General features: G+C 43.0%; 2 protein-coding genes across 36 annotated transcripts in view; one reads left to right on the forward strand and one right to left on the reverse strand.

Moving 5' to 3' along the window:
• The window catches only part of cacna1aa (calcium channel, voltage-dependent, P/Q type, alpha 1A subunit, a), an 80,308-nt gene extending 76,092 nt beyond the window's left edge, over positions 1 to 4,216 (forward strand). For 34 of the 35 annotated variants that reach the window (XM_044180473.1, XM_044180479.1, XM_044180475.1 and 31 more), the window contains 3 exons: positions 111 to 327; positions 654 to 937; positions 2,370 to 4,216. In XM_044180473.1, coding sequence (XP_044036408.1) covers positions 111 to 327; positions 654 to 937; positions 2,370 to 3,188 — 1,320 coding nt within the window. In that variant the 3' untranslated portion in view covers positions 3,189 to 4,216. The remainder of the gene's footprint in view (positions 1 to 110; positions 328 to 653; positions 938 to 2,369) is intronic. The other variant, XM_044180495.1, reaches the window with a different exon arrangement.
• Positions 4,217 to 9,066: 4,850 nt separating this feature from the next.
• On the reverse strand, positions 9,067 to 10,232 carry ier2a (immediate early response 2a). The gene has a single exon (XM_044180502.1). It carries the CDS (start codon positions 10,117 to 10,119, stop codon positions 9,538 to 9,540), a length of 582 nt encoding a protein of 193 aa, XP_044036437.1. The 5' UTR covers positions 10,120 to 10,232; the 3' UTR covers positions 9,067 to 9,537.
• Positions 10,233 to 12,720: the final 2,488 nt, after the last annotated feature.

Genomic DNA, 12,720 nt, shown 5'->3' on the forward strand with positions numbered 1-12,720 from the left:
GTGTCTCTTAGCCTCACAGAAAACACCAAATCGACAATCGAAGGAAACACCTCTCCTTGCATCTCTCCCTCTCTCTCCCTGCCTCGGTGGTCTCTCTCTTTCTCTCTTAGACCATCAATGACAGCAGTCCTATGAAACGCTCGGCCTCGTCGCTGGGCCACAGCAGGTCTGGGCGTAGCCACAGAGACAAAGGAGGGGCAGACGACTACAACATGGAGCGTGTAATACCTGAGGAGGGGAGAACCTCCAGACATGGACACCGGCGAAAAGACCGGAGTCATCGGGCGTCTGAGAGGTCCCTCTGTCGATACACGGAGGCTGACACAGGTGGGAAAGACCACATACATAAACCAACAACCACATGTATAGAAAGCAATAACATGATGGTTTGACAGATGCTGTATTAACACAGTTGCACATTGTAGAAACTACATTATAACAAATTAGGAACACAGTCTCGCCTTTAAAAATAAAAATCATTGAACACTCTGCAATGAATTACGCACATTTGAAAGATTGAACAAAGACATAAAAGGTAATTTAGGTAAGTGTTGTGAAAGCGTGATGTCATATTGTTATCTAATGTCATAGCAATCTTTAGTGTTTTCACCAGACTTAACCCCAATAATAACTCCAATAAACTTCACCATCAGGCCTGAGCACAGACCTGAGCACAACCACCCAGTCCGGCGACCTCACGTCCAAAGACAAGGATCGTGATAGAGATCGCGGCCGGTCCAAAGACCGTAAGCACCACCACCATCATCACCACCACCATGGCTCTGTGGACAAGGAGCGCTATGTAGCAGAGCGAGGGGGCGAGTACGGACACAGGCACTCCCGTGACCGAGAGCATGACCGGGAGAGGGAGAGAGAAAGGGACCGGCGCTGGTCGCGATCGCCCAGCGAGGGTCGCGAGTGCATGACACACAGACAGGTGGGCTTCTGGGTACTTATGTGCATGTGGTGCCTAGTTTGGAGAAACACGCCTTGTTTTCCAGTACAAAATGCAGTTGAACACATTTTTAGTGTTATGCTGAAAAATATAACACAAGGGCCTCTATTTTGATGGTGGTTAACTGGTGCAATCGCCCAGTAGCATTAACAGAGCAGGGCGTTGTGGTTTTGTTATGTAAGTTCCTCTGGTGGTGTTCAACTTTGACAAGCACCCTGCCACACCCAACCGATCTCCTCCAAGTTATCTGGAGTATCGCTGGATAGGACACTGAAAAGTGCTATAAACTCACTGCTAACCAGAAAGTATATTACTATTTTTTACTATTTTTATATGATAATAAATAGTGACAATAGAGTGAGAACGAAACACTACAAGACTCTGCTATTCGCTGCTGCTCTCAAATTAGAGGCCAAGATGTGTTGTTGTCTTTAACAACACACAGTTGTGTTCAAAATGGCGAAGATAGTATGGGCTCTTTATGTACATTCATATATACTGTACATATATGTTTGACTACATGCACACAAACATATTCAGTACTGTGGGTATAATCATGCAAATACAAGTAAATGTTTGTCAAATGAAGTCACTTATCAAATCACTGTTCCAACAACCAAACAAATATGCATAAAAATGTATATTTGAGTACCTGACTGCTGTCCCTATCTGCCCCCCCACCCCCCACTTTTATGGCTTCCTTTTCCAAACACATAACCTACAACATTTTAGATGGCCTATTAAAATAGGAAACATAAAGTATCTATGATCTACCTTTGCTGTAAAACTTCTGTGATGCACACCATTCATCCTTATGTATTTTTATGTTATAACTTGAAAGGTCGTACAAAGGAAGACTAATTGGGGAAGAATTGTTTTCTCCTACTTGAATTTTTGCCTTTGTGTTATAAAACTTATAAGAGCTCAACATGTTGCATACATATCACACAGCTCACTTACAATATTTTAAAACCAAACACATTTATGTATGTTTAGTTACCATATTTACCCTGTACCACATTTGTTGCTCTGGAAATCAACCCTTTACCCCTTTTTTCTCCTGTCGTCTTTTGTTTTCTTTCCTCTACGTGACATGTTGCTTCTCTATGTATGGTGCTGTTTGGAATCTCATCTTTTTTATCCACATCCTCTGCTCTGTTACTTTTTGATGCCTTTTATTTCTGCCTTTCTCTCCTCCACTCCACGTACATTATGACTGCCGTGCTTTTATTCTTATTGTTGCTGTGGTTCTTGTTCTTATCTTTTCTTGCTTTTCTATCTGGACTCTCTTGCTTTCTTTCCCTCTCTATTTGTTTTATACTCTATCTTTCCCATCCTCTACTTTACTCTACATGTTCTGTCGTTGAATTTGTGGTTCGTTCTTTTTATTTGCTTTATTTTACTTTTTGTGTAGGGCAGTAGTTCGGTCAGCGGAAGTCCTGTCCCCTCAACCTCGGGGACCAGTACGCCACGTCGAGGCCGTCGACAGTTGCCTCAGACCCCCGCAACACCACGGCCCCATGTCACCTACTCCCCTGTGGTCCGTAAGGCCATGCCTACACCGCCTGGGGGGCCACAGGGCCGACCCCCAGGCCCAGCCCCCCGTCGCTTTTCTCCTGAGCCTCCCCAAGGCCAGGGCCCTCCCCCCGCTGGACTCCCACTGGCCCACCATGGCACATCTCGCCAGGGTCATCATCCCACACCTCGTTGGGGAGACGCAGGTGGAGGAGGCGGCTCCATGGAAGGGGATGGCTGCTTCTACAACCAGGACTACCAGGACTATGAGCCCCACCATGAACCACCTGCCTATGAGCAGAGCCCCATGCAGGGTGGCAACCCCCACCCCCATGCCCTGGCCAACCACCCACTGCCGCCTCCCCAACAACAACAGCCACATAACCCCCATCCCCTCCCTCCACCCCAGCCACACCCTGTAAACAACCCCCACCCTCATCCACTGTCCCACCCACAGCCCAGTCGCACCTCACCTAGGACTGCCCACCATGCGACCCCGCCCACCACCGCCCTGACTGGGCCTGTACAGGGCCAGATGCAGCCTGCTGCCCAGCGCCGTCTACCCAATGGCTACCGTTCTTCATCACCTTCCACACATCTCCATGGACCTCCACATACTGGGCCTCACAAGGTCCCCCCTCCAGCTGGGCATCCTAGAGGTCCCCGCAAGGGCCTGCATGAACCCTACAGCGAGACGGAGGACGACGACTGGTGCTAGCCTCTGGGGATGGGGGAGGGGCGTAAGGAGGAAAAAGAATTGATAGATGGACCGAGAGATGAAGATAGAAAGCTCTGAGCAAGAGCAATGATTGCCAAGGGAAACCATGATTCTTGCTTTCTCGTCTGTTCAATTTGTTCTTCTCCTCCACTGCTTGGCATGGCCCAGGGACGGTGGGCTAGATAAAGGGACAGGTGTCAGGATGAAGGGATGGAACAATAATGCTGAGGCCATGTTCTGCTTGCATTGTTGTTGCATTCATCTCTTGATGCCAAATAAGACCAACTTCAAAGAGCAGTTTTTAAGGATGCAAGCAGGAGGGGTGATGGACACTAGTCTTTGTATGTCTTAAATTATGCCTCTGGCAACGAGCTACAGCCACTTACAAGATGTCAAGAGTTGCGACTCGACAAAAGACACTTTACAGTCAGAGACAAAAGAACGACCACTGTTTTTTTTTTTGTTTTTTTTGCTTCTCAAAGCTAACTTCAGTTAAGTTAGCTGCAAAAAAGAATCAAATCCAACCCTCCCAGCCACCAGTTGAATATTGATGAGTTTTATCATCTGTGTTTTTAAATAAAAACAAAACTGACAATGGGCCCTCCACCTGTATGAGGTGAGTAGGCTAAGTGGGTGGGAGAGTTGGGGAGTGTTGCATGGGGTTGACAAGTCCCTCGGTCAAAATCTGGATGGGTGTGTTGGGGATGTTTACCCCTGTCCCTGGAGAACACCCTCCTCCCAGTAACAATTGAACCGACCTCAACCTATGAGAGAAGAAATACAAAAAAGTGGAGATGGGTTTCAGAAACAAAAAACAAACAAACCAATAACTGTTTTCTGCAGTATTTCTTCTTCTATTCCTGCTCCTTCCTCCTTCTTATCTACTTCTTCAAAACATTGAAGCTTGAATCTTCCGTTGCACCCCACACAGCTTCGCTTTTTAGACTTATGGAGTTGTACACCCTGTGGAATCCTGCATGAATGATACAAAAAACAATAATAATAGCAACAATGAGAATCTACTGTATGGGGGACACTTTACTTGGTCATTTCTGTTGTGGTCTTTATGGTTTCTCTCTTTTTTTAGTAAAAATGCCTTTCTGTTTCTCTTTCTCTCTCTCCTCTGTATGACATTCCTCTCTCAGTACCTTCATTTACACTAAAATCAAGTGACAGAAGGCTATAGGGAGATTGGATAGTTACTGTATCTATATCTAGAAGGAACAAAATGATTACTTTTTGCTTGCTTGTCTGTATGTTCTGTGCCAGATGCCTGCCACTGATACAGCTGGAATCATTTTTTTTGTGGAAGTAACTTTTTGTAACTAAGGTGATAATCCTAAAATGATATACTGGGAAGCAGGGTAAAGTGGACAAAAGACGGCAAAAGTCCGGCAAAAAGTAACATCTCAAAGTCTTCCAGGGTTTGGGGTTCAAACAGAGACACCAGAGAGAAAGAGACCAATAGGAAGTTGGAGAAAGGAGAGAAACTCTTCATCTTTGTTTTCTTTGTTCTTTCTAATAATGGATAAACAGATAATATAATAACTTATAATGATCATGATGATCATGATAATGAGACAGATTCTCCATGTTTGGTCTTGTATTCTGTTCTGTATGTTTATTTTGTTGAGCTCAGCTAATCATTTTTCCAACCCTGAGGTGGAGCTCTAACCCACAGTTGCATTGTGGGAGAATGAGTCTGCAGGAGGGCAAGCTTGAGTCAGAGATTACCCAAAGCAATAGGCCTGTCACTATTTTTCAAAGCTATAGACTATATAGAAATCAGACAGTTGGTGGATTTGATTGAAAATTGATTGATAAAAAATTGGTCAAACACAGCAGTTCCCTACAGGTTTCTGCATTTAAATGGAAGAGTCTACTCTCCTGCAGATGCTAAAGCAGAGTTCCACCACCACTTGTGACCTTCCGGTGGCACTGTATGACAAACAGTGTCCCTCTAGTTTTTGTACCTCTCCCTTTACTTCACTTCTGATTCACAGTTGTTATACAATATCAGCGCACCAAGAATACAGTTTAGCTCATTCTCTCACATGTAGATCACCTCATCTGTGTTCACCACGTGTAAACACGGGCAACTGAATTGCACAGTCGCACAGTTCAGATGGGTTGGAGAAAAGATGTCTGGGCCTTGTCATGGTCCTGGAAAACATCTATGTTCTGCGTGTATCACTCCTATATATCTTTAATTTCTTTCTGTGTGTTTCTCTGTGTGCCTCAAACTAACACTTGTCACTAACGCACACCACTGTCAGCCCCAACATTATTATTATTTTATTTATTTGACCTTTTACCTGGAGGCCTATCACATGTTGACCAGAGAATGCACCGAAAAAAATAGAAAAGAAAAAAAACTGCCTATTAGTGTCTTTCCAACCTCAGTGGAATGTCGCAGACAAGTATTTTTTCACATCAGTACACTTAAAATCAGAAAGCACACTAGGTATGTAGCTCCAGGCTGTGGTGTGTGTGTGTGTGTGTGTGTGTGTGTGTGTGTGTGTGCGCGTGTAAGTGGGTTTTTGCATGTGTGTGTGTGTGTGTGTGTATGTACATGGGTGAGAGTCTTTCTGATAAATTTTGGTGTTTTTGTGCTTGCTTTGCTTTCTATTCTTTGTCTCCAGAAATCCTTTTCAAATCTCAAGATGTTTTAGTCAAATCATTGTAACAATCTTCGACTCTGTGCGTTTGTGTGTGCATATGTGGGTGTGGGTGTGTGTATGTGATGTCAGTAACCCCCTGAATGAAACATACAAAGCCCCAAACATTCACCATCCATCTTTATGTCTATGCTGCAGTGAAATCCACTCACACGCTGATAACCACACAAATTCTTCAAAAAGCAATGTAAAGCCGCTACTGAGAAAAAAAAAAGGTTTTTTTAAGTACAAAAGATTAAAAAAAGGAAAAAATATCTAGTTCCAGAAATGCATGTGCTATGTGCATGCCACACCGTGGGTTAACAGTCATCTTCAGGACATAAAAGAAAAAGCAGATTAATGAATTAAGAGGAATAAAAAAAGATATAGATAGATGTTTTTAAAAAGCAACATTTCCTTTTTTCCTTCTATTTTTGAGAACAAAAAAGGTAAAAAAAAAATTACAAAAAAAGTCTAAAAAATAAAAACACAAAAGAGACTTTGGTAAGAGTCAGTCTCGTTTGTTTTCTTCTGTTACATGAGGTTGAGGCACAACACAACCGTGTTCAGGACACCACAAAAAAGAACTGTTTTTAATGAAAAAAATATACAAAGAAAGTACAGTTCAGAAGATGGTGTATTTTCCCTTCTACTTGTTGTGGGGGTTGGGGGTGCAGGGGCTAGCCAAATCTGATGATGTACTCATAACTGGCTGTGGAACCTTCGATCTCTCACTCACTCCCTCCTTTTTCTCTCTCTCTAACTCTGTCTCTCTCACACTCTTATCTGTCGCACTCTCAACCTGTCTCACCGCTATTTCTACCAGTGCATTTTGTAATTCCAAACAGAACTCTTCCTAAAGAATAAAATCCAGAGAGAATGCACACCGCTTTGCCTCATTTCTTGTCCACATTATTGCTTTAGTCTTTTTAACGGTGTGGATGTGTGTTGTGGGTGTTTATGGCTCATATTTTGGCTTTGGAGTTTTCTTGTAAACAAACAAAAGTTATGTTTACATTCAGTGTTACTCACCAAAACACAATGTATGAATCCTTGAGATCTTACAAACGTGTTGAATGCATTTCCTCCCTCATAACAACATTTGCAAAGCCAATTTTTTTAACATTATGAAATGTGCATTGTTTACATCCACGTTTACTAGCTTGCAGTCTTGACCTGGCGCACTGCTGTGTTTCTTGGCACATTACCGCCACCTGTCGATCAGTGGAATAGTGTGAAAGTAGGGATGCACAATATGGATTTTGTTCAGACGATACAGATAACCGATAATTACCTGCTTCTCATGGCTGATACCGATACCACATTTTTTTATTTTATAAAGAAGTTAATAACCTGTAGTTTATGCTCACCTGAGGGTAAGAAAGGCTACGATGAAGTGTGCCAAGATGCTATAAAAGCTTAATTTCATTATCTGAATAATTCATAATAATATAAATTTCCCATTATCGACCGATAATTTATCAGCCCTGATATATATCGTGCATCCCTATGTGAAACCATTGGCAGGAATGTGTATAGCGCAAGACAAACCAAACGAGGGCTCACTCACAAAAAACTGTTCTATATCGCTACTGGAGTTCAAAAACATTAAAGCTGCACTGATGTGTTTTTTGCCGACTTGAGGGCAGTAAACACAACATTGACTATTATCACCTTTTAAAATTGTGGTGAACGTGTTAACACCCAGTTGAGTATTTATAAATCCAGCAGACACACAGAGCAACATTATCATTCATTTGGAATCGTGTTTCTGTCCACCTGGCAAATGTAAGTCCAGTATTCACTCTCTTTTAGCTCTGTTTCACCAGCTCCTGACGTAAATATCTGGCTCTTTAGCTGCCAAATGCTCCGCTCTGAAAACCAGCTAGTCGCTAACATTGTCTGTCTGCCATTTGGTGCAGGGCAGGTGGTGTGCGGTGGGCTTTTCTGAACTTTTGGGCTGAAAACAGCTGCTTGCTGTGGGTGGGTTGATGAGAGTGGTGAGACTGAACTAACAATGAGCTGTAAGATGAGGGACTGCAGAGTTGGGTGATAATTCTCTGTGGGTCGGTCACTATGAGCGACACCTTTCACATTATACATAGTCATTTGATCCATCGTTAGAATAAAAATATTGATTAGTGCAGCTTTAAATTAACACCACACCAGTTGCTCTGAGTGAATTCAGCTCATATGCATTATAATTCTTCTTTGCTGTGTTTCTGTGATTGAAACACAGCTTGAATTCTAGCAATTCTAGTTTGAAAGATCCATTTTTTGTGGATATTTTGTATCTTATGCTTTGCCTTGCAGAGGACATGGATGTGTCAGCATATTCATTTGTGCATGGAGGAAGAGAAAAAGAGTGAAGAAGGTGTTTGAGTGATCTACATGAGAAGGCAATGAGTGTGTATGTTTGTATAATGTGTATGGCCTGTATTTTCACTGGCATGTCCAGACAGTTCCGGCCACTCCTCCTAGCCCTGTGTACACAGACAGGGTGCTCTGGTTTCAGCCGGAAGAATAAGCAGCACAGTTTGGGGCCCCATGGGGCACACACAGGCAACCCCCCCCCCCACACACACATTCCTTCTTCTGTTTTCCTGGGTTAACCCCCTCCCCCCAACACTGGCGAATCCCTGTTGCACCACCTCCACAGTCTGCAGGGACATTGCATTCCTAAACTTACCACCTACTTAAATAGTAAAGCTCAAGTTTATTTGATTAAGAACGCACATTTCTAAAACTAAAAAAAAAGAAGATGATAAAAAACCCTATTCAGTAACTGGTGGCTCAATGCAAAATGACTGTGCCACTGAAAGTGATACTAGCGCTCCACTGTTAATAAAGATTCAACTTTACTCAAACTAAAATGAGTAATGCAGTTCTCTGTAAACCCTGTAACTCGCCAGTCAATGGCTTTACGGCCTCCCCCTCACTCTTTGGAACGCAATCTCCTGAATTGTCCCTGCTTTTGTTCTGAAAGTCAGCGTGGGGGCTGGGGGTGTGAAGTTGTGGGGGAAGGAAACTTCTTCACAACCATACCACTTTCACACTGACTTTCTTGCACCAAAAGCAAACCCCCCTCTAACATAACAGAATAACATTTTTTTTAAATATCATGACTAAGATATTACATATCCAGCCCTCACTACTACCATGATTCTACCTCATTTGCAGATACAGCGTATTTTGTTATAAACAACACATCACTCAAGTACTGAAGTACAAAAATGTTTAATAAATACTGAGGTAGTTGTAGTCATTGAATGTTTTACACTTGAATTCAACACATTTCTCATCTTCAGCCACTGTGGTCTCCATACACCTTAACACAGTCTTAAAATGTTAAATTTGTTGAGTAGAGCAACAGCCTGCTTCTTAACATGTTCATAAAGGCAGCTCAAGTCCAGATGAACCACTTCCTTTAGTTCCGCCTTTGGCCAGGGACTCACTTAATCCCCATAGTAAACTGGCCAACAACTAGGCCAAAAGTCACCGAGACTACGACGCACCAACTGTGCCGCTTCCGTGCTTCCTGTAGCATGCCCCGGCCTGTTCAGAGTCATGCTTGGAACTTCTAAGAGTCACTGTCCCGGGTGTTCGTACAAATCCTGACACAGGCCCACTGTAGGCGCGTCAGGCTCTCAGGCAGTGTCGAAATGTTTATTGCCTATAATCTGCGCAGGGTTTCAACACGCTGCAATGGCTCTCTGTAGAGGCACGGGGGTTGGGGGTGATCCCAGTTCACTGCTGCAGTTCACATAGTCCATCAACACGGAATTTACAATGAGCTGTTGAGGGCAGTTCCCCTGCTCAAGTTTTGCTTTCTTGCAAGGCAGAAAGTCCGGCTCGACGGCCGCTTTGCCCCGTCTTTTCCTCGAGTGCTGTGCCGGGCCAGTCGGGCACAGATTCTCCTTGTTTTCTGTTCCGGTACGCGTCTGTGCGTTGCGGCGCACCTCTCTTGGAGAACTTACGACCTCCTCTCGGGGTAAAGTCCTAGGCTTTCCGGTGGCAAGCGAAGCGGGACCCTGGCGCTCCAGGTGAGCGCCGGTAGGCTCGGTGTTCCCCTCAGCCGTGGAGTGTTGTTCACATCCTGATGCAACACTTTCCGCCGTCGCCTGGGCCGCATGATAGATGTCCCGGGCGGATTTCATCACCAGAGTCAGGAGGAGGCTCCGGTGGAGACGGAGACCCCCTCGCTGGGAGCGGGAGCTGTACAGTTTCCCCAAAGCCACGACCATGATCCTCTTGGCCTCAGTGCTGACCTCCATGTCACAAGCTTGTTTTGAAAGTAATCCAGTACAAACAACCGCAGGTTAAGGTTTGTGGACTCAGTCTCTCCCCTCTGACTTCACACAAAGGCACAATACAGACCGGGTGCAGGACAACTACTTATCACCTCGTTGACGTCACTCATCCTGCGTCATATGAAAGAGCCCCGCCCACCGGCCTCATACCCGGTCTGCTATTACAAATAGCCCTGCAACAACTGCTCAGGCAACTGTGGCTATTTTAATCTGCCTGTGTGCTCTATAAAGACATGCCTGTATAACTGGTGAAATACAAACTACAATCATAAAGAAATCTTGAAACCTGTGCTGTGAGACAACAGAACACACAGAAATGACCCACAGGCACCTATCTGATGTGACGTAACCATCTAGAAACAACAAGCAAGGAACACACAAAAATAATTGTAGCACTTTGACATTTTGGGAAAATCTGCTAATTTCTTCCAGAAAATAACTTGAACCTGCTTGTAAAACCAGTTTCTATAGTTTTTAGGTATTGTCTTTAGCCTACTACACATAAGTAGGTTACCACATGCAGTCAGCTTTGGAGTTTGGACTTTGGACTACCAGTTCCACCCCCACCTTACAGTAGTTTTCCAGAGCTAGGCCAAACATGCACCTGTCTTTGCATTAAAGGCTAATTGATGCTGACTCTGGTTTTGGTGACAAATGTGTTTGGCTGTTGCTTTAATAGTCAAAGTTAAATTAGGTATTGCAATTGCACTTATTGGTAGTAAAACTATCAATAATTGATTTGAACTGATCTATTAATATCCAGCCCACCTAAATGGTGCTCCATCACCAACTAACCAAAAACCCCAAATTAATTTGGATTTGCTGCGTGCACTTTTACATTAAAACCCCTGGTGCAGCTTTAAAGGAGGTCTGACTGAATCAGCCCGGTGTTGTTGGAAAACCATCAAGCATTGAACTTCATTTAAAGAGCACTGAACTCTCTCTGCCTGGCATGACTAGGCAAGTAATGTTTATCAGGCAAGCTAAGGACCTGAGTTTCAATTAATCCAAAAAAACATGTCAGGCAATTCTAAATGTTAAGGAAATGTTTCAAAATCATTAATTAATTATAAATTGACCATAATAAGCAAAACCTGGAGCAGGAAACGTCTAATCTGTGAAAGATATTTCTGTCTATCTTTAGTCTTTCTCACACCAGAGATGAATACCATGCCACCGCTCTAGTTATCTGGAACAGTCAAGAAAGCTTGTCTGTAACAGTCTCGAGCTCTCCTCCAGTCTCACCCATCCCCCCAGTGTGTTGCTTCCCTTTGAAGGAAAAAAGAAAGGGGGAGGTGGGGGTAACAGACAGATGTCCATATTAAGCACATCCTGCTCCTGTGGCACATGCAGAGGAAAACCCATGACGCGAGTGGGAGCCCTTGTTTCCTGAAGCCATTTAAAGTAACAGCAGTGAGGATTGTCAGGGCTTGCTACTTCCCTCAGCCCATATTTGGGCAATGGAATCCATTGTGTCGTGATTAGAATAGTACTTTTATACTTAATTTACGGTTAGAACTGGATTCACTGAATATTACATCAATATGACAACACAAAACTATACATTTTACTCTCAAGCATCGGTTTGAAAGTGTGTGAAAGATTTAAATTCTTAGAGAGAAACACAAAAAGAGAGACCTTTTTTTTCTCCCAAGCTACCCTGTACTTCCAGAGGAATTTGTGTTATGCTGGTGATTGTTTCTGGTGTGGCTTCAGTTCAACAAAACAATCAGTTGCAGAGGATCATAGGATGACATTTGCATTTTTTAAAAATATGCTGAAATTTTAAAAATAAATACTTGTCTTTGTGGTAGGAATGCATCAAAATCAGTAGGTGCCATTTGAAAGGAAGAAAAAGAAGCCAAATGAAATTCCTGTTGACAATGACAAATAATTAATTTTTAGTTGATCGGTTGCCTCTCTTAAAGATACAATCTGATTTTGTTATAGTGTCCCATAACACTCCAAAAGTCAAAACATTTCCTCCTAACCTCCTACGGATCTTTTGAAAGTCAGCACAGTTTGTGGTTGAGTTTCAAATCATCCATAGAGGTGGAGGGAAACTTGTTTTTGGTTCACTTTTGAGTGCTGTAACAACATTTCAGTGCAGTAATAGATTGAAGAGTGTCCTCCTGTGGTCACATTATGGAATTGAAGCAAAATTGTGGAGACTGGAGCCCATTAAAAAGCTACAATAACGTGTAACACTTGTATCCCTGATTCACAGCCTGAGGCATTGTAACACTCTTACTTTTTCTCTCCATTATATATATATATATATATATAATATATATATATATATATATATATATATATATATAACGTTATTAATCCAATCTAAATCCAGTATCTTATGTGTATCCTGCATTTCACATATGTCAGGCAATACATTGCCCTTCTGTCAGTGGGGCCCCACTTCAATTCTGGAATAAATACAGAATTACCCAGATGGCATCAACATCATGATTGTGCTTTTCCTATACCCATGCAAAATGTTCCAGCTTTTCAAATCCCTGAGATGCCTGTGCTCCACATCTGGAGAATTATGTAACCACTGCATTATGT

Source organism: Siniperca chuatsi, linkage group LG21 (assembly GCF_020085105.1).
Source record: "Siniperca chuatsi isolate FFG_IHB_CAS linkage group LG21, ASM2008510v1, whole genome shotgun sequence".
Taxonomy (NCBI): Eukaryota; Metazoa; Chordata; class Actinopteri; order Centrarchiformes; family Sinipercidae; genus Siniperca; species Siniperca chuatsi.

Excerpts from the sequence above, each read along its gene's own strand:
- ier2a (XM_044180502.1), bottom strand. The coding sequence starts at position 10,119 with ATGGAGGTCAGCACTGAGGCCAAGAGGATCATGGTCGTGGCTTTGGGG.